Consider the following 22596-nt stretch of genomic DNA (forward strand, 5'->3'; position numbering starts at 1 on the left):
GTGTTCACGTGCACCCACCTCACGTGCACGTAGCCGCCGTGCTTCTCGCAGACGGTATTCAGCTCCTGGTCGCCGGTATGCATCGCTTCCTCGCCGTCTTTCCTCTGCATCTCGCAGGACGCCTGGTGTACTTGAGTGGAGTGATGGTGACGATTTTATTCCTAATATTCCTCACTTTGACGATAAAGATGTAGGGATTACAAACCTTTTCCCTAATCAAGGTGAGGACATGGCTGAGATGGAATATTTTACAGCATTCTATGATGAACCACTCATGGAATACATTGTACACCAAACGAACCTGCATGCTGCTTACCTGATTGAGAGGGAAATCACAGAATTTTCACGACTGCAGCGTTGGAAAAATACCACAGTGGCGGAAATGTATGTGTTTTTGGCACTCTGTTTGTTGATGAAGCACTGTCACAAACATGCAATAAATGACTATTGGAGCAAGGACAAGACAATACCAACACCTTTATTCGGGAAATATATGTCACGAGACAGGTTTCAGATACTCCTCAGGTGTCTACATTTTGGAAGTGTTCAGGACCGAACACCTGATGATAGACTGTGGCGAGTGAGGCACTACATGAACGATGTTATTGGAAAATTCAGAGATTTTTACGTACCAGCACAGAAGCTGGTGGTTGATGAATCTCTCATACTTTTCAAGGGACGTGTTCCATTCAAACAGTACATTCCCTCAAAACGAAACCGATTTGGCCTGAAATTTTTTGTTCTTTGTGATTGCGAGACAGGATACGTGTTACACATGATTCTGTACTCGGCTAGTGATGTAGACATTCCCGGTAACGACGAACATGGATTCTCGGGGAGTGTAGTGAAGACCATCATGGCTCCGTGGATGAACAAGGGACACATTTTATACACAGATAATTACTATACAAGTCCCTTGCTAGCTCGGTTCTTGCTAGAAAATAGAACCGGATTGGTTGGTACAGTAAAGCCACAACGAAGGGAAATGCCTGTGTTTGACAACGACATTGCAGTTGGTGAGTGTCAGAGAAGGAAAAGTGATAACATTCTGTCAGTTCGGTGGAAAGACAAAAGAGAGGTGAACTTGTTGACAACAATTCATGATGGAACAATGGTGAACAGTGGGAAAGTGAGCCATAAAACAAACGCACCACTATATAAGCCAGACTGTGTTTTAGACTATAATATCAACATGCGGTTGATTGATAAATCAGACATGATGATTGGCACTGCAGAGTGTGTGCGGAAGACATGTAGGTGGACGAAAAAAGTGTTCTTCCATCTTGTGGACATGAGCATGCTGAACTGTTTCAACATGTACCTTGTGAGAACTGGACGTAAGCCCACTTTCCGTGACTTTGTATTTGATGCTGCAATACAGTTATTAGGAAAGTTTGCAAAAGATGTCCCAGGTATTCAGCGGCCCATCATAAACCCACTGTTGCAGCATGCTGGTACTCCACGCCTCGCTCACACTGAAGGCTTCCTAGCACACAAACTTAAGTATTTGCCACCTGGTGTGAAGCGTGCAATAGCCCAACGTGATTGCTTGGTGTGTAAAACAACGACACGTAGAGACAAGAAACGGAAGCTTGTGCAAACATGGTGTGAAACGTGTGGTATCCCATTATGTGCTGTCGACTGCTTCAATGACTACCACAGTCTAGAAATCTTCTAAGTGTGCTTCAAAGTGTGTATAGCGTGTGCGAGTGTGTAAATATGTAAACATATAAGCAGAACATATAATATAATAGACTGTAATGACATATTATATTGCCGTAATTGAAAACATTTGTGTGCGCCTGTGTATACTCAAATATGCAACAATTATTGATACAAAATATGTTCAAACAGTATTTGAAACACAATTAGTGAAAAAAAATTAGATAAAATGCGCTTAGACATTGTAAATAAATAGCGCGAAAATATATTTGTGGCAACTCTGGCTGTTTGAGGACCGCGCGCAACATCTCCCGGGCGTGTACTGCATGAGCGACCATGCAGATTGTGACGTCATTGCAGAGCTTCTCGGCTCTATTGCAACAAAAGTAAGTACAATAGAATTTTTTTTTTATTTTTCCCGTGATCAGTGAACAGAACTTAACAGATTAGCAAAAAAAAAAAATTTTTTTTTTTTTCAAAATGACATGCGCCTGTGTGGATAGCAGGATATTAGACCCCGAGCATGTTAAGGGTTAATGAACCCAACATGCTTCTTGTCCCAAAAAAAGGGAAAGCATGCAGCCCGTCCACTTACAAATTACATCCCTTTTCGCTCGTAAGTATTATGACCAAAAATCCCTGTACAGTATTGTAATATAAAAACAATGGAAATATAATTTTCCAAATAAAATGGACCCAAAGCAGCAAGTTTTGGGTCCCCTGGTAGGTTAGGAGAGCAGCCAGTTTTCCTAAGGTTCCAAAACATCAAGAAAACGGTCAATTTAAAGTGTCCTCTCCTAACCTAACAGGCTAAGCCAGAGAACCCAAAACGGAAAACGGGACAGCAGGTCAATTTAATTTACTAGTACGCCGATTTTTAGTCTTGGTGCGCATGCAAGTGTAAATCTACATAACCAGTAAGAGGACGGGTTGAAGCATGTGTGAAGGTATAACTTATTAACATTTGTGTACAGTTATTGGATACTTCCTATGTTTTGTAATGACCTCCTCGGTTGATATTGGATACATTTATTATTTTATTTGTACTGTGTGCTTATCACAAGAATGCTGTCAGGTGTAATACGTATGTTTGAAATGGTATCAAGTGACTGGTCTGATGGTTATGTAGGTATACTCAAGGGCTGTGTAATCTTCCTATGGAGGTTATGGGAAATCTTGTTCCAGGTTCCAAACAAATGTTATACAAACACAGTTTCAGAACGTAACCTGTTTGTAGTAGGGGAAACTGCCTATCTTGGGTGTGTTTGTAAATACTTTTCATGCATTCTAACTTGGCTACACCCTCCGTGCAGGCAACTTTCTCAATTTGCCACTTTGTACAAAAAAATATAAATTTTTGCCTAACCCCAAAGGTACAAACCCAGGCAACCCCACTAACCTTTTGAGATCAATGCATAGAAAATGCCAATATTATGATGCTTTATATTTTGCTAATTCGTTACATTTTTAATGGAAACGTTGATTTTATAAAAAAAATAGGACCTGTTAGGTTAGGCTTAATAACCAGGGAACAAGACACAGGTATACGTTCCTTGACGACCCTTCATAACCAGGGAACAAGACACAGGGATATGTTCCTTGACCACCCTTCATAACCAGGGAACAACACACAGGGATATGTTCCTTGACCACCCTTCATAACCAGGGAACAAGACACAGGGATATGTTCCTTGACCACCTTTCATAACCAGGGAACAACACACAGGGATATGTTCCTTGACTACCCTTCATAACCAGGGAACAACACACAGGGATATGTTCCTTGACCACCCTTCATAACCAGGGAACAACACACAGGGATACGTTCCTTGACCACCCTTCATAACCAGGGAACAACACACAGGGATATGTTCCTTGACCACCCTTCATAACCAGGGAACAACACACAGGGATACGTTCCTTGACCACCCTTCATAACCAGGGAACAACACACAGGGATACGTTCCTTGACCACCCTTCATGCATCCTGTTCTCTCCAGCATTCCCAACGTCACTAAACTGATGTACTAAATTTTCAAAATCAAACCAAACCTAACCGAGAGCCCAGAAAAAAGAAAACGGGACATTGTCAATTTTTTTAAGCTTTGATTTATAGTACAGTAGATCAGTTTTTGGCCTTGGGGAACATCAAGATGTGATGTACTATTGGAGAGGCCGGGTTGCTTCATCACCTGAAAACGGGGCACAGTGATGCATTATTCCTTGAACATCCTTCAGTGATCATTTGAATATTTTACTTACTTTGTATTTCAGGTTCGTAATGGACTCTTTCACCACATGAAGCTTCACCATAAGTTTGATTTTGAACACATCACAAAGAAATTTGGCTTTTACGAACAAGTTAAAATTGTCAACTACACAAGGTCATGCGTAAGTTAAAACCCGTTATGTATTAACATATGTTCTGGGCTGGTCCTTCGTTAGTTTCCCCCAAGTTTGTGCAATGATAATTATTGCATGCAATAGTGAGGTCAACCACCTGTGAGGTTGTCTTATCAGGGACAAGGGGCCCTAACCTGACCTCGTTAATCCCTCTTGCCCCCCTTGAAAGAGGCAAGGAGCAAATGCCCTGTTGGCACAATATCAGAGTAATGTTGGTTCAACACTGAATCAACGAGAAAATCGGTAGGCGCAATGAGGAGGATTTGAACCTATTCTCTGGGTATTCCCAAGTAAGCGCCTTCAACCACTACACCACGACATGATCAAAAGTAATGCAACCTGGGATTGAACTGAATCTTCTAGCCCCTAGAGGATTCAGTTCAATCCCAGGACTTCAGTTTACCCAGTTCAATCTTGGGACCCCCTAGAGTTTAGGGGTTCTGAGGCTTCTACCGAAGCCTAAACAGGGTTTCACACATTGCCCCATGCACTGTGGCTTGTAGTTTAGGAATTCTACCTGCTACGCTTTTCTTCAAATGCACGGAGGAATCACATTATGATGTATCAACGAGAAAATCGGTAGGCTTCAATGGAAGCCTCGGGATCTCGAGAGGATTCAATTGAATCCCACGTTGACCATGTCGTGGTGTAGCGGTGTAAGACGTGTGCTTGCGAGTGCCCAGAGCATAGGTTCAAATCCACCTCACAGCTCCTACTGATTTTCTGCTGATACATCACGTTAATGTGATTCCTTCGTGCACTGACTCAGTGTTATCAACATAAATTCAAGGTTGAATAAACATTGACATTACCCGAGTGATTAGCGATGCTCCTGAATATCGTGCCCAGCGAGCGGGTGGGGGATCAAAGATCATCCTAGTACCGAGGATGAACCTGGAGGTCTGTTGTTGGCCATGGGAGACCTGGATCACCTTGACAGGCTTCACGTCCCCAACAATGGCAAGCTGGCTTTGTCGTTGCAGTTTCTCCATAAAAAAATTTAATTCCTTTCACAAAATAAAAAGTTTCATTTCTGACACAGTACTGATGCTGTTTACTGGTCCAGATTATATGTGGCTCATCCTTCTCTGAGTTAGCTGCACAAACCAGGATTAGCAAGAATTTTTAGTGGGAAGGTTCAAAATTAACATTCACAATACTTTTGTACCACAGCAAATATAATTCATATTTCCACATAAAATAGGCATAAATATACATGGCTAGGGTAGATTGGCAGTCTGTTTTGGCTGCCAGCTGCTAAGGTTTCTTCTGGTAAGCATAGGTCTCCGGATATCATCCAGTAACCCGGCTGAAACTCTCTGTAACCTGGATTTCTGTCCGATTTTGGTGAAGTTTGGCCAACGAAACTTGGACTTCATTGTGTCCAGATTACCCAAAGGTCTGGGTTAACGGGGTCCGGATTAGCGGGCTCTTACAGTATTTCTGCTTTTGGAAGTTAGAATTGACATTTTCTTAATGAATTTATATTCATTTGAGAAGCACGTTAATCATAATTACAAAATTACAGATGGTTGAACGTCGTTGTATGAAATGTCAAGTTGTGTTTGGCACATTGGAACTTCTGCAGCAGCACTTGTCATCATCAAACCATTACAGTTTGCCCGATGAGCGCGTCTGGAATCTTTCTCGGTAAGCTCCTGCAAAACTTCCGTGTTTTCTGCAGTACAGTACTGTAATATTTCTCTGCTATATAAGAAATGCAAACTGTCAGTAGCATGAGCACTCGGTGTCATGTGGGGGAAAGAGCCTGGATACAAGGGGAGACACCACAACCACTTAAATCACCAGATATACTTCCACTATACAAGGAAGGTGCAAGACATTGGTTAAAATTTGTAGTCCAGTTGCACTAGCATCACACATAATGAAAGTTTTTGAGTGATCAGGAGTGAGAGTGCCAGTTTTATGGAGAACAATGACCTTCACAACCCAGGTCAACATAGACTAGAATGGGAGTGGGGGGGAAATTATCGGGGGAAAGCGCCAAGCCATTAAGACTATACTATAGCATTGGGAAGGGGGTTAGGATAAAGATTTAGAATGGGACGGGGAAAGAAATGGTGCCCAACCACTTGGACGGTCAGGGATTGAACGCTGACCTGCATCACGTGAGACCATCGCTCTACCGTGGGAAGATCAGGTTTTTTGCAGTTACTTGACCATTCTAATAAGATCACAGAAGCATTAAACCTTAGGCATCGATTAAGGTGATTTAAAACGATTATTGTCAGGGTATTACATGTATGATGCAAAATATGGATATAATAGGTCAATGTGGATGTAAAGGAGTTTACCTTGTCCCATTAAAAAAATTCTGCTACCATTTCATGGTATAAGTGCAGTTATCATCATGAATGTTACTAGGGGAATGCGGTCATCGTCATATGACCATTTAAATAATTATTGTTCAAGTTTTACATGTATGATGCAAATATGGATGTAATAGCTCTGTGTAGATGCAAATCAAGAAAAAAAGTTAATAAAACAATCAGTGAGATGTCCAAGGATAAAACAGGCAGCATCGGCATAGTGGAGCACCAGGCGATGACTTGTGCCAGGCAGTGCCTTGCAGAGCGCTCCCACCCAGTGAAACGATAAATATTCAATTACTTTCAGGTTTTATAAACTTACATTTTGCATACAAATTAATCATAATATTTTTTTTTCGTAGGCCGGTATGACTATTTTTCCATAGCTGCTGTCTAAGGGTTAAAAGAAAAACAAAATGTGTATGTAGTATACACAGACTTTGCAAAGGCATTTGATAAATGTAACCCATGAAGCCTATAAAAAGATCATAGAAATAACAGGTAAAGTAGGGTTATGGATATTCAATTTCCTGTCATATGGAATGCAAAGAGTAACGGTCAAACAAAATAAAGTTAGACAGTGAATAGCTCTGTACCTTGAGACATGGTCCTTGCACCACCACTTTTCTTTATTCTTATACAGCACTGTATCAGACATGGACAAAGATACAAATCACAGCTTTGTGTCATGTTTTGTAGATGACACAAAAATCAGCATGAAAATAACTTCTATAGAAGACAGTGAAAACAAACTGATGTTAATAAGATTTTGATTGATCAGTAGAAAATGACAGGATGTTTAAGAGTGATAAATTCCAGGTATGAATAAAATTCAGACCTTAAACAAAATACGGTATAAGACAGAATGAGATCTACCCATAGTAGGAAAGAATTATGTAAAGGATCTGGGAATAATGATGATGTCTGACGACCTAATGTTTAGAGAGGAAAACCAAAGAACTGTAGTGTTGGGTAGAAAATGATAAAATGGATTATGAGAATATTCAAATCCAGGGATCGGATCACAATGCTCGTACTATTCAAATCACTTGTGCTGTGTTGTTTTGAGTACTGCTCGATACTCACTTTCCCCTTCAGAGTAGGGGAGACTTCTTACACAGGACTTTCCTATTCAAAAACCATATGACATGTCTGTTATTATATCATTTCTCTAGGTGTTCTACCCATTTGGTTTTCGATAATTTTGCTCATGTACCACACTTGTCAACAATGATTTACTAGTGTGGGACTTGTTGGTTGACCCCTCTATATTTGTTTTATTTTTTTACTGTCAAGGGGAAAGTGCCAAGCCATTATGACTATACATAATACTTGGATAGAGTCAGGATAAGGATTTGGGATGGGACGGGGAAAAGGAATTGTGCCCAACTATTTGGACAATCGGGAATTTAACGCCAATCTGCACGGAGGTTCGGGGTCTTCCGTTACCATTTTTGTAGCTTGGAACAGTACAGTATTTCATTCCCTTGCATTATCAGAGCCTTGAATTCATGACCACCGAAGCGGAAGACAGGAACTCTACCGACCTGACTACAAACACCCACAATAAGAGAGGGTCCCAGACACACATCACTGGGATCCAACTGGGACTTTCAACCTCTCCTGGGGGGGTGTCACACGGGTCTGGAGGTATTTGGTGATCCACGTGCCAGTTGTAAATTGCAAACCATAACAAGTGAAAATAACATTTCCTTCACTTCAACTCCTCTTTGGTGGTTGTGAGTGTGAGGCTCTGATGGTACAAAATTAGGCAAAGAATTTCTTAAGAATTCTTTGTCTAGTCTTTATCTCAATTCTTGTTCATATCTATGTCTTATTTATTTCTTCACATTCATGCCCCGTCATTTTCCATGTTGCATTTCCTTTGACTAGTTCCATTTTTGTCTGCTGTCTCCTCACCTTAGCTGTCAAGCTGGCAACTTCCTGCAGATTGCCTTATTGTAAAAAGTGGCTTTTACTCTAAAGATCTTCAATTTCTCTAATGACACAAACTTTCCTTGGTGAATTTTTAACAGATTTTCAACTTTCACTAACCTGCTCATAAACCCCTTTCAATTTGATGTCCAAAGGGTTTGGAAAGGGTGGGGGAGGTAGAGGAGATGAAATTCTGGAAGAGGATGCGGGTGTAGAGAGAGAGAGGAGGTTTGGAAGTTGGGTGGGCTGTCCACCATGGGTTGGCATGTGTGTGTGTCATTTGTTTGGGTATGTGTTATGTTGGGTTGTCAGTACATTGGCTGGGGGGCTAGTGTTTGTGTCCTAGCTGGTGTCTGGAAGCCCTAGAGCCGATGGAGTTGGCTGCAGGAGATTAATCTTAGCAGCATCAGGGTGATTACTCTTCTGGTAGCACAAAAAGTTTTTGTTTATTTTTTTGTTTGTTTATTTTTTATTATATTTATTTATTTGTTTATTTGTTCTTTATTGGGCATAAATCAAGTTCGGGATGGGCCACTCATCTGGGTCGTCTGGTAGGCCACTTAGTATTTGAGGTCTTGGAAAGGCCTGATCATGGATGTATCTGATCACTTACTGTTGGAGTGTGATTCTTGTGGTTGTGTGTGGTGGTTGATGGATCTCGTAGTGGCTGGTGGTGTTTACTGCTGCATGGGGATCTTCGGGGTCTGGGACATACAGCTGTACATGTACTTCATGCGGTACAGCTGTCTTCTGGCCAGGTAGCTGAGCCTGATGTTCATTGGCATCATGTTGAGAGTCTCATGAATTTGGTCTGTTCTTACCCTGTTCGCCAGCGACAGGTCCGCCACGAAGCGAAGTGCTTTGTTTTGGACCCGTTGGATCTTCAGCATGTTGGTTTTGTTGGTGAGCTTCAGGGAGATGTAGGGGTACTCCAGGCTAGGCCTTATGATCATTCTGTACAGGTGGAGCTTGATGTGGGATGGGGCTTGCCTGAAGCGGAAGAGCCTTTCTTTGTTCTTCCTCGGTGAACCCCCTTGAAGTTTTTCTTGTTGATACTTCAGTGCCAGTGGCATCAGCCATTTTGTATTTTATTCTAGTCTGTTCCAGTGTGATAGACCTTGCTCTAAATTTTCCCAAATTTGTATGCATCTTTTTTTTACTCTCAAATAATCACCTCATTTTCTATAATTGATCTCGATATGCTTATGATATCTGGGCTACCACTTGCAAACCTTTTCCCCACACTACCACTTAGATAATGACGAGTTAAACCTTCAGCTCCCAGCAATATCATAGTGATGTGTGTGTGTGGGCAATACGTGTGTGGGTAGTGACATTTGAGAGGGCGAGATAGCATCAAGATGGAAGATGGTGAGATAGTATCAAGATGGAAGATGGTGAGATAGTATCAAGATGGAAGATGGTGAGATAGTATCAAGATGGAAGATGGTGAGATAGTATCAAGATGGAAGATGGTGAGGAAATATTTAGTTTTGTGTTTGTATGAACAGCATAGAATATATATTTATAATTATTGTTGTTGTTATCCTAACAGGTATCATATCCCAGTTATAGAAAATGATGGTTTGCTCTGCCACCTTGGCGATGACGAGATGAACGATGCCGAGATTGCGCGTTATTCGTCCGTCAGTGACGTGGTAAGGTGTAATATTAAGTTAATATTTTTAACATGGATAAAAGGCAGTGATTGTCCATCTTGAAATTATTTGATGAAGAGCATACAGGTGTATGGACATGTTCTCACTGCTCTCGTCTGGCCGGTTAATTTGATTTTGTTGCTCCCCTGAGGCTATTTACTTCATTCTTGTTACTCTAGTGTCGCTGGTTATATCGTTCTCGTGGTTTCTTCCGAGCGTGATTTTCACGTGTTCCCTCGGTGCTTCGTTTCGGCAAAGTCATTTCTCTGAGGCATCGTTGCGAGCACGTTCCAGGGTGTTACTAAGGGAGGTGCTACACCTCAGAAACTTAGCATTTCTGCCCTGTTGCCCCTTCTTCCCCGTGGGATGAGGATTGATGGTGACGGCTCTATAGTAAGAAGGTGGCTGGCTGGTGGGATACTTAGGTGATCTGGGCTGGTAACAGGTGGCAACTGAGGAAGAGGGTACAGGTATTCTTGACTTGGTCAAACTGTTGATTGGATTGTTTGCCCAAGTTGTAAATTTCTCACGGAACAACCGTTTGTTTTTTGATGCCTTTGACCAAGAGGTTTACTTCAGTTTTTGGTGGATCTCTGACCCTACACATAACCTAATCTCTCTGAAAGGGACCAGTTTCTGGTCCTGGTAGTTTGGGAGTCTATAGCCTGATGTCAGAAGATGGTACTTTAATGTTGGTAGCATAAGCTCTTAAGCAGGTGCTGAAGTGTTGCACCAAAAGTTGCATTTCACTGCACCCTTACTGGGAGGATGACCCCCAGTGGCTTCCGAAGCTAAATGCTAGTGTTGCCAAGTGTAGAGAGATGTACCAGAGGCTTCCAAGACCCCTCTCTGCCCTAGAGAGGGGGGGGGGGGGGCCAAGAGTAGAATTTGGCAGTCTTGCCGAAGTGAGGGGGAAGCTTGGGCATCACGATTAACCCAAAATGGAGAAAGCTAAATACAACAAAATGAGCACTTTCTGGAAGATAATTATGTACCATGAAGTAATGAGGCAAAAGATTGTTGCCCAAGGGTAAACATCCTAACTGTGATGCATTCGCTCACTATTACGGTATGTGGCAGTTGAGGTTGCTTGGGGTGTCGGCTAGCCTGCCCTCTCTCACTCGTGTGCCCGGTCACTGTTCCAGCACACCTCGGACATGGCCCATCTGCTGCTTCATGCTTGCATATTAGTGACTATGGGGAAGGGAAGGGAACTATCAGGGGAAGGGAAGGGAACTATCAGGAGAAAGCGCCAAGTCATTACGACTATATAGCACTTGGAAGGGGTCAGGATAAGGATGTTCGTGACATCCTAGCTGCTTTTCCAGCTCTACTCTCTGCAAATTTGATGTCACTGATAATTTACACACAACCTTATTTAATTATTAATAAAGTACATTAAAGGCCTACTATGATAAAAATAAGTCACCAACTAGTCAAGAATCTGGCACAATTCGAAGAAGAATACCTCCAGGTCTTGAATTTCACACTAGTGTTTTAACGAAGGGTATCCATAATGTACTGGGACTTGTTATAGCCACAGATTAAGTGTTTATAAAATCTATCCCTCACATCTTGAACCTTTATAGCTATAAGCTGTATTTAGTACTCTGACGCCCATCATCACTGAAATCCAAAGCATGTGTACACCTGATACTTGCCCGACTAACTTTGGTTACAGCGGGGTGCAAGCCCAACCTTGACTATGGCGACAACTTTCTTGCAATGTGTTACTGTCATCTTGTAATATTATAGGCAATTAATAATGTTATTTTCCAGTGAAAGTCAAATAAAAACATGTTAAATGAAAATCATAGGACAATACTGTACGATGTTACTATAAAAATTTAATTTATATATTTTGTTAATAACGATTGAATGATAAATCGTGCAGATGATCGTCCCAGAAGACATCTCATCACACAGTAACTCGGTGCTGAATGACTCCAGATTAAGAGAGGAAATAAATGGGGCAGAAATTGGAGAAATGTTTGGTGCGGTGATGTGCCTATTCTGCCGGTACACAGCGTCTGGAGACTACGCTCACACGCAGGTCTACAGCCACATGCGAGCGCTGCACTGTTTTGATTTTACTGAAGTAATGAGTGATCTTTCATTTTATAGCCAAGTCAAGCTTATCAACTACATCAGATATAAGGTATATATATTAGAGGTTTAATGTGTTTCATTTTAAGCTTCTCTGATCTTGAGCGGCACCTTGGATACTTGTCAGCACCTTCATGGTCCCTCCCCCCCCCTTCCCTTCCCTTAATAACCTTCAGCCCCCTTTCCCCAATAAACCTTCCAAATAAATGTTAGTACAGTACTGTAATAATAATAAATGAATAGGACAAAATCTGCCAAGTGCAGCATGTACAACAACATTCTTAGTCATGCTGCAGTATTTGTAGGAGTTTGTTGTTTATTCTAAAGTTAAATATCGTGTGAAAATGACAAATTCTTACACATGTTTACTCTCCTGTCATAAACAGGTTGGTAAACAAAGAAAACACTGAAGTAACACACTGAAGGGTTCTGGGCACTCATGTCTCCAGAGGCTTCATTTGTAGAGAAATGTTGTGTTCTGGACGTGACATTTCCCTGTGGTGTCAAGGAGGAAAATGTAAAGTGTTACGTACCTCTTGTATAGACATTCTGGAGCTGTCACTGCTGATCTCTCGATGGAAGTTGGATTACCTAAACCTGCCCATATAACCTCTCTAAGGCTTATAGAAAAGTTTAACTAACTTGTTTGTCAAGGAGGAAAAATAAGCATTTTCACAATATAAATAATACCATAATACCAAGTATTGTTGGGCTAAACAATATTGCACAATAAAATCCCCAAAACATGATATACCAATGAGGAGATATTAAGATGGCGATGGGATTGAACCCACATCCCTGTCACCGGAGACCTGGGGAGTTGAAGGACACATGTTCGATCCCATTACACAGCTTTAACATTCTCTCTTTTACCGATATTCTTAAGTTGTACTCATTTTCATATTTGAAATGTCTCTTCCATTAGGTGGCCAATAATATTGTTCAGTTTCACTTTTGCTCTCATTAGACAGCCAAGAGTGAATGCTATTTCTGCGGGCAAGTATTCAGCAGGATGGATACAATGGAAGAACATAGGGTGTTGGCCAACCACGTAAATCTTCCCGATCCTGCACTATATGAAGATGTCCGGTAGGTTAATCGTTTATACTAGTCTCGTGTTCTGTATAAGGGTAGAATTATATTAATTAGTTCACCTAGTATTAAAATAGCTTGCTGATCTACACCCAAAATGCTTCTGAATCAAATTAAGTCAATTTTGATTAATTCTGAGTCACTGAGAATGGAAATGACGATTAAAATTGTTGATTAACTTTATTTTTTATGCGAGACAAGTCATAAAGCTGTTTTCCTGTATAATAAGAGTGTTTTGCCATTAATTCCATTGGGTTATGCAGCCCACATGAGGGAAACCTATGACACCATGAAGCAGCTTTTGAGGTGCATAAAAGATGACCAATATCAGTGGTGACATGAAGGTTGTTGCTCTTGTGATGGGTGTGCAGGATGGGGAGACAGTCCTGCTGCTCTCTTTATGAATGGAATAATCGTGCAAGAAATTCTCACCATGTCATGAGAGACTGGCCATGCCATCCATCATTGGAGCCTGGGTGAAAAACGTCCAGTATCTACCATTTGTTGAATCGAGCGAGATTTTGCTACCACCCACACACACAACAATGTTTAATCAGCAATTTTAATTATTATATCTGATTTCTGCACGTTAAGATACATGATAAACGGCTCTTTTTCATCTTTTAAAATTGTTGACCATTGTAGTTAGCAATTAAACTATCATCGTAGGTTAAAAGTTGTGTGAAAGTTTATTGTGAATTGTGACAAATGTTGCGTAGTTGGGTAAAAATGATATAAAGTACTGTGTACAGTATTTCCCGGCAGATAAGATGCATGTTTATGGGCCACTATGAAGTACAGTACAGTATATATTGTATTGCACTGATTGTTTTCCCCACAAACCACTTGAATATCACATTAAAATAAATGTTTGATGAAACCTATTGTGGGGTTTCATCAATCACTTGGGGTGGACAATAGAGCGACGGTCACACTTCATGCAGGTCGGCATTCAGTCCCCGATCATTCAAGTGATTGGGCACCATTCCTTTCCCCTGTCCAATCCCAAATACTTATCCTGTTCCCTTCCAAGTGCTATATAGTAGTAATGGCTTGGCACTTTCTCCTGACAATTGTTGCCCTTCCCTCCACACAATTGAGGCGGGACCAAAGAGCCAAAGCTCAACCCCCGCAAGCACAAATAGGTGAGTACAATATTCTTGTAAATGATCAGTACATCTTAGTGGTAAATACAATAATTTAGTAAAATCTGGAAATTGCCTATGCTGTATTGGGGGATATGTGTACTTAATGACCCCATATCCAGCAGCCTTATCAGATTGGTATAGGTGGCTGCATCCTTGATGACTAGAGAAGTTTCACCTTACAGATGGCTACGACCTGTCTTAGAGGGGGACGGTCTACTCCAGAGACTTCGCGAAGCTGGAGACTCCGACGACGACGATCCTGACTGTCCCGATTCGAGTTGTCAAGGAGTGAGTAATCCAATGAAATTCAATAATTGATAAAGAATTCTACAGGTAGTTCAGTTTGTGTTACTAGATATTGCACTAATGTGAAGTGGTTATAGGAGCAAGTTTAAATAATAAGACAGAATGCTCACTGTTCCATAGAGAGGTGCAGTCAAAGACACTGCCGACGTGTACCAATCACAGTATACAGTTTTAAGATATGCGGCTTGCAACAATTTGATGCATTCCATACCTAAGATTTTTGCACCTGAAAATGTCTAAATGTCGTGTAAAATAGATATATTTGACATGCTGAAAGCACAGCACCCAATGTGCTATAGGTTGGCCTAAGCTACTATGAGAAAGTTTGGGCAAGAGCCAAACTTTTTTAAATGGGACACACAAACAACCTCTGATACATTAACCAGTAATATATATACCCATTGGATGACCAAACTACACGCCAGAAGATGAAGAAACAATGTTCAAGAGAAACCTAGATTGTTAGATTGTTTTCTAACAAAAAAAAAAGTGCTGGACCAACCGGGCTGTAATGGCCTGCGGGCCGCTCCAAGCAACAGCCTGGTGGACCAAACTCTGACAAGTCAAGCCTGGCCTCGGGTCGGGCTTGGGGAGAACAGCAACGCCCACAACCCCATCAAGCAGGTATTATAACAAAACGTCGTCTCTTCATCTCCTGGTGTGTGGTCTGGTCATCCTATCTTCAGCCACATTATTGTGACTCATTGTTTGCATATCCATTGGATTATCCTAATACTTTTCCACTACTGATATTTCCATGTGTAGGATATATGTAGGATTTCAATGATGAATTTTATATCATCTCTGCCAGCTAGATAACAATGCCTGAAGCAAAGATTTAGATCGGTATGATTGTTGACATCTTGTAAATTGCTGTCAATTGGATAATTTACAACTTATGATCAAACATCCTTTGCTCATAGTACACAGAAATGCACCGAGGTGTTTCCTTTCCATAAAATAATCCTAAAAATGTCTGGTCTGCAGGTTGTGTTCACCGAGGAGGTTCACATTCCGCCATCAATCCTCAGCAATAGGGCCGTGCTAGAGGAACTACTGGAGAACACAGCGCTCCACACTACTATACATGATACGGAGAAATGAAGGCACTGCCACACAGGGGAATTTTTTTAGACAATACAGTACAATATTCTGTAATCAATTTTAATGAACTGAATAAAATGTTCTATTTAAAATCTAAATCACTGACCTGTTTATGTATTTCTGTTCAGCAAATGGATTTTCATAGAGCTTCCTGCCAGATGTTTTCATAGAGCTGTTTATCATGCCTAGTTTGACATCACACACGAGTCAGAGCAAGCAAGTGTTGAGAAGAAAGGACGATGTCAGTATGGCAATACACAACGGAAGGAAGGAGTACAAGAACACAACTTGGGCATCTTGGTCTTAAAATGTTTGTTATATGTGTCTCATTCTAATAGAATATGAAGACTAAACCCCACACCAGAAGATGACGACATTTCAATCTGTCCTGGACCTTCACCAAGTTGATTGTGATGGGAGCGAAGAAGGCATGGGAATTAAGCAAGGCAAGAGAGAGGTGAGGGGAAGGAAATTACTAGAGGAAGGTAAGAGCAGGGCAAAAGGTATGGTTGTAATAAAGGGGAGAGAAGGGGGAGTAATGGGTATAGTAGAATATGTTAGACCAATAAAGCGGGGGAATGCAAAGGTAAATTAAAAAAAGATGATGGACGACTTTTCTTAATCCTTGGGCTGTGCCCTAGTTTATAGGAGACAATGCCCTGGTGTGGAAGAAGAAGAAAAGTTTCCTACATTAAACTGTTAAAATGCATTCCATGATCACACAGGACTAAAATGTGTACTTGCTTTGGCTGCGGTGAAGCAAGGAAATCTTGTCATCCTTCGTGAGCGTTCACAGAGCAGTCGCCCAGTGGTGGAAACCCCAGGCTATGTGTGGGGTGAGTGTTACATATTTGTCTCAGTGTTCCTAATTTGTTTTCCCTATTTTTTTTTAAGTAATATTACTCAAGTGACACTTTTGTAATAAAATGTGTGGAACATCGACATGCTTAAATATATTAATGTGATTAATATGTACACCATATTATATTCTTAGAACAATAAAAAACCAACGTTGAATGTGATGAAACACCATTTTCTGGGTGAGTCCTGGAGGCTCCCGGAGCTATCCCAGGCTGATATGCTAATGTCAGACTTTGGCTGCATCAGTCATGTGTATGGAGTTCTTAGGCCTAACGGGGACCACGGCCAGAACCGGGCCCCCTCAGAGAGGCAAGGGGAGCAATGGCCTATAGACCCCCCCCCCCCCCCCCGTGTGGTTGGAAGCATTCTCTGTCTGCCATCGACCGGATCAGGCACCCAGAAAGGTAAGCTCCCCAAAACAAACCCCTATTCTGGTTAAAATTGCTACCAAAAGCTGAACTAGTGGATAGAACTCCCCAACAGAAAACGAGCAAACTAGTATGACGTCACACGTCGCTGCGCTGCTGTCTGCGCAGCTCCCCCCTCCCCGGGAGGGGAAAGGGGAAGCCCCAGACCCTTCACGCTGGCTACCTACACCTCAGTTCTGAGGTTGAGTCACGGTCATCACTAAGCGAGACACACTGGTAAACAAAGGGTGTCTCACCCAGCAGAACCCACATGCTCGTCGACCCATACATGTATCAACAGACGTCGTACACCAAGTCAAATTTTACGAGGAATTTGACGTCGTATACCAAAGAAATCTTAATCTAGGGCAGTCGTAAAGCAAGGTACCACTGTATATACGTATAGTAGTAGTAGGCATCCATCATCAGTCGTGTACTGTATTTATATATACATATAAATAACCACATTTTAATGCACCATTACAACCATCAAGCAATTATGGTGGGTGTAAGAATTGTGTAACCAGAGTTCAGCCTATACCCACATGTTATGTATGAAGTTGTAACTACATGCATTTAATATTTTATATTTTCTTTGTATTTCTAATGGTTTTTACCATAGTTTTTTCCAGGGCAATGATGCATTGAGCTTTTAATGTTTGTATCACTGAACATGTAGAACACAGGTATGTTTGTCTTATGAAAAGGTGTAGCATTACACTGAGGGTTTGGTGTGGGTCATCTCTTGTACCATTTTGGCCTCTACCACTTGGCTTATCCTTGTTCCCCAGATCTTTCCCAAACTGACTTGCATGCTCCTCAGATGCCACCATCTTAGGTAGATCCTTGTTCTTGCCTTCCTCGCCAGCTGACTACTTTGGGCTCCCCACTTCATTTAATTTGCTCACTGATGGGGAATCTGGGTCTTTTTCAGTTGGCCTGTTTAGGGCTTTTGGTCAACTGAAGGAAGTCCCAGTTGGTGTCTTCTCGGGGTTTGGCGGCTGGACTGCTGCTTTAATGTATAGCCGGTGCCTAGCTGGTCACATTTGGGTAAAAGATTCCTTATCAGATTTTGTCTGTTCCTCTTTGTGGTGTCTATTCCTTGTGTCAATTGTTATTAGTTTGGTTTTTCTGTTTTGGTTCCTCTTAATTTGCCAGTTTCTGCCTATACTATTGTCATCAAATCTCGTTCAGCCTAAGCAGTCTCTCTCTCTCTCTCTCTCTCTCTCGCTGGCATTTGGGAAGGTGTCCTCAACACTTTCACTGGCCGTCTTAAGCATTCTTGGATCTCTGACCAGGAATTCGTTATAAGCTCTGTCCTGTGGTCATGTTTGTTTTGTGCATTTCTCACATTGCTGGAGTTAGGCGTCTGTTTCCCGATCTGCAGATCAGGAAAGACATTGTGCGTTCGATGCTTTGCTGATGACATATTTGGGTAGAAGGCATCAATACTACTCCGGTTTCCTTGTTAGGTGTCCTTTTGGTCTGTTCTTTGCCCTGTATCCTCCTCCTTTTCTCCTGTTTTTCTCCCATAGGTAAATCCAGTCCAATCTTCCTGTTTTCAAAGAACAACTGGCCTTTATCAGTGTGTAGTTGCAAGCTCGGGAAGCTACTGAAGGAACTTTCCAGAAATAAGTGTTGAATATGATTAATTGCTTTTTTTCTGGTGGTCACCAGTAGCTTGCCCATCCCTGCCCTGTTCCCTGGTGGTTGTGGGGCTGACCATCCCCGCCCTGTTCCCTGGTGGTTGTGGGGCTGACCATCCCCGCCCTGTTCCCTGGTGGTTGTGGGGCTGGCCATCCCTGCCCTGTTCCCTGGTGGTTGTGGGGCTGACCATCCCCGCCCTGTTCCCTGGTGGTTGTGGGGCTGACCATCCCCGCCCTGTTCCCTGGTGGTTGTGGGGCTGGCCATCCCTGCCCTGTTCCCTGGTGGTTGTGGGGCTGACCATCCCCGCCCTGTTCCCTGGTGGTTGTGGGGCTGACCATCCCCTCGGGGATGGTCAGGAAATTATTCCTGCTTGGAGGAATAATTTCCTTCAAGCGGTCGCTCACTTTGTTCTGCCTCAATGGCACAACAAGGCGAGCAACATCGTTTTTTTTTTCAGTTCTGGCTTGATCCGATTCCCAGGTTCCTTCTTGTAGAGCGCCAGATTCTGGTCCTGGCTCCCCCACAGGTGATGTGTGGGGTCTCGGAGGCCTGGTATTGGGTTAGGTCTGGTGCCACTAAGCCTTATGCTCCGGGAGCTGCTGAGGGCTCCCTCTAGCAAAAGGCATTTCATTATGTTAACACTAATATATTGTAGGTATTATATTAGCAGAGTTGCCAAGGAAATCCTTTAAAGAATCTTTATATAATGTAAGAAAAAGGCTCAATGAAAGTATCTCCTCTTATATAAAGTATATTTAAACTACCGGGAGTGTCCAGAGATGACACGGTATATACATGAACAAATTACCTACATTTGGGATCAAGTAAAATATATTGAATCACTGTCGCAAACACCAGCCATTTTTACCTTAAAAGAAATTAAAGAAATTAAATTTAATGTTCTAATCTTCAAAATATTTGTTGTTTATGCCATTTACATAATAAGTTTGAGATGTGTCATTGTCGAGTAGAAGGATTTGTGTGGCGATAGACGTGTAGAGCAGCGTACGTGCACAAGATCGCACAGGTTGCCTCCCTCAGCTCTCCTTCCCGGCTTCTTTCCAAGTATTAATTTCCCCTTCAAACTGTAGTGGTTCTATAGGCACTTTGTCAAATGGAGGCGGCCCGATGATGGCCTCAACGTCGGTGTGGTTTAGGGTCTCCTTCTGCAGCAGCGCCTCGGCCAGCTGGGGGACCAATCTCCAGTATTATGGCATGCTTCTCTCTCTCATTAGTCATAATACTAATATTTGAATTATGATATTTTATTTAACAATTATGAGGCAATATTTTAAATGTATACAACAAAAGTCTACTTAAGCTTCAACATATTAATATATAAATGCTACAAAACAAAAACAACAGTATAGAAATAATTGTCTAGCGTTTGTACCACAGCAAAATTTTAATAAGATAAACCTTAAAGTGTATTTTACCTGTTATTTATGCACGAGATCAGTTACTGGACCTGGTAGAGGCTATTTGGTAATGTGTGTGTGGTTGTGTAGTTATGGGACGAGAGCTAAGCTCGTAGCGTCTTGTCTTACAGTTTCCAAGCTTCTGATGGTGTAGGCACACAACACCCAATCCTTTAATTTATTTAACATAACACATTTATATCATTTGTACTTGTTGCTGTTTTTGATGTTTGCAAAAGTAAATTTATGTACATTTTCTCGGCAGCTTTGTCTTTGTAATTTGTGCCTTTCCTCTCGTTTTCAATGTTGTGGGATTCAAAAAGTCATCCTTTAAATTTCATAGATAACTTGAACAGTTCCATGTTTAAAATTCTCTCTATTTTCTATTAATTTTGGCATACTGAGCACCTACATCCTTTCTTCATAGCTCTCATTTTTTAAGTCAAGAAGCCATTTAGTAGCAGATCTTCGTGTAATTACAGACAAAAGCCAGACTCATTGCACTTCATCATGCATAGAATGTCATGTGCATCTGGAAGATTACTATGAAAAACAGGGTGTCCATTGTTTTAGATCGTAATGGATTCTCTTGTTGTATATGGCACACCTAGTACAGGGGTCTTTTCACCCTAGGGTGGACAGTGTGTGTTGTCACTAATCTTCAGCCGAGCTCCTGCCTACGGAGGCAGTTCACTCGGTAGCAGTATGAATATGGCATCACACTTTATGCTCCAAGCTATTGCTAGTGCAAAATAGTTTCTCCTCTCTCTCTCTCTCCAAGACAAATGTAGCATTTCATCTTGATCACACATGCCAAGCCCACGTCTTAAGTCCAGCTTCCAGCGCTGCATCAGTGATGGCGGCCTGGAAGCCACCAGCATGAAATAAGACTTAAAGACGTGGGCTTGACATGTGCGATCAAGATGAAATGCTACATTTGTCTTGATCAGAAACCAGAGTGTAATCCACACACCACAAAAGAATCCAATAAATGAAGGTGGTTCTAATATCCCAGCATTGTAGCCAACTACAAAGGCATACTTTGGAAACAAACCCCACTTTGGTTTTTGCCTTGATATTGAGCGCATCGAGGCTGGTGGTGACTTAGGTGAGGTATATGGTGCCGCGTTGTTGCCAAGATGCTGGTGGTCAGTTGACTCCGTCGCATGGTTCCCACAGATGGCAGGTTTCCTGCAAGGAAGGTGCAACCTGCCCTCTTAAAAATAACGTCGCTTTTGGTCGTTTGCCCGTATGGCCGAATATGGACGTAATTTGAAAATTAAAAAAAAAAAAATGGGATTTTATTTTCAACAACAGTAAGTTAAGGGTCCTCTGATAGGTTATGTGGGCAGGAAATTCTCATAAAGTTTCAAAAGGGTATGAAAAACGTTAATGGAAAGTTACCTTTTCTAAGCTTGCCGAGTAAGCCGGACGACTCAAACAGAAAACGGAACAGTACGTCACTTTTGTGAGTCGATTTCATTTCAAATTACGTCCAAATTTGGCCATAGTGCGCATATGAGCCAAAAGTGACGTTATTTTTAAGAGGACGGGTTGGAAGGTGACACAGTCTCCCCTTACCCACATGGGTGGCTTCCAGCCTAGATTCATTCAATATCGAGGCAAAACAAACCAAAGTGGGGTTTGTTTCCAAGGTATGCTTTTGTAGTTGGCTGCAATGCTGGGGCATTAGAACCTTCATTTATTGGATTCTTTCTGATGTGTGGATTACACCCGGGTCCCTCTTCCCAATATGTCAAGGGGGGGGAGGGCATTAGAGGAGTCTGAATGGGATATTTGTTTGCAAACCAAAAAAAATTCAAAATTGGGATATATTATTTCCTCCAAACGGTTTAAACAGCCTGGTTCACCAGACCACCAACCCGGAGGCCTGTCAGAGACCAGGCTGCAGGGACATTGATACTAGGAATCATTGACAGGTAATCCCACCCCGGTCCGGCTTAATGACTCCTCGGCTCTTGGAAATGACCAGATGTTCTTGTTTACTTTAAATGCTCCCATTTTAAACAAGTTCTCACAGTTCTGCTCATCTCTTGCTCAAGCCAGGCAGATTCTGCCATTATTCTGCCAAGAGAGTTTGTCCTCGTTAAGATCATTAAGATGTCTCATGACTTAATGATGCCAGGTCTTAGATGGAATACGAGAGTCCTCTTGGTGGGCAGATTCGGTAGTTTTCTCACGAGGTGCGGCATTTGTTTACCTCCTTACTGAATTTCACAAGAAATTTCTTCAGGCCATAGGAATTTTCTATCTAGGCACGCTTTTACAGAGTCCAATGGGGTGTTCTTTAAAGTGACACACTTTTATGCTTTCCCAACCACCTTTGATCTCCAGTCAAGAATTGTCTGTGAAGCTTTACTTGGGACTTTATATTTTCCCTTGTCCAAGATTATGCACTATTGAGTGCATAATTTTGAAATGGCTTTTTTGTTTATGTATAAAAGCCTCAAATTGACTTATACTGTAGTATAGAGGTGCTTTTCTGTGATAAACAGCAT

The 22596-nt window shown here is 41.8% G+C and overlaps 2 protein-coding genes across 5 annotated transcripts in view; one reads left to right on the plus strand and one right to left on the minus strand.

Annotated features, from left to right (window-relative positions):
- The window catches only part of LOC123770325 (zinc finger protein 277), a 33388-nt gene extending 17543 nt beyond the window's left edge, over nucleotides 1-15845 (plus strand). Inside the window, exons 7-13 of one of the 2 annotated variants that reach the window (XM_045762096.2) lie at nucleotides 3937-4053; nucleotides 5594-5715; nucleotides 9886-9988; nucleotides 11883-12146; nucleotides 13062-13183; nucleotides 14517-14622; nucleotides 15628-15845. In XM_045762096.2, the coding sequence (XP_045618052.2) occupies nucleotides 3937-4053; nucleotides 5594-5715; nucleotides 9886-9988; nucleotides 11883-12146; nucleotides 13062-13183; nucleotides 14517-14622; nucleotides 15628-15744 (951 nt within the window). In that variant the 3' untranslated portion in view covers nucleotides 15745-15845. The remainder of the gene's footprint in view (nucleotides 1-3936; nucleotides 4054-5593; nucleotides 5716-9885; nucleotides 9989-11882; nucleotides 12147-13061; nucleotides 13184-14516; nucleotides 14623-15627) is intronic. The other variant, XM_069324460.1, reaches the window with a different exon arrangement.
- Nucleotides 15846-19397: 3552 nt separating this feature from the next.
- Spg7 (SPG7 matrix AAA peptidase subunit, paraplegin) overlaps nucleotides 19398-22596 on the minus strand; it is a 53670-nt gene continuing 50471 nt past the window's right edge. For all 3 annotated transcript variants that reach the window (XM_069324462.1, XM_045762081.2, XM_045762071.2), the window contains exon 15: nucleotides 19398-19846. In XM_069324462.1, the coding sequence (XP_069180563.1) occupies nucleotides 19697-19846 (150 nt within the window). In that variant the 3' untranslated portion in view covers nucleotides 19398-19696. The remainder of the gene's footprint in view (nucleotides 19847-22596) is intronic.

The sequence above is a fragment of the Procambarus clarkii genome, chromosome 14, assembly GCF_040958095.1.
Source record: "Procambarus clarkii isolate CNS0578487 chromosome 14, FALCON_Pclarkii_2.0, whole genome shotgun sequence".
NCBI lineage: Eukaryota > Metazoa > Arthropoda > Malacostraca > Decapoda > Cambaridae > Procambarus > Procambarus clarkii.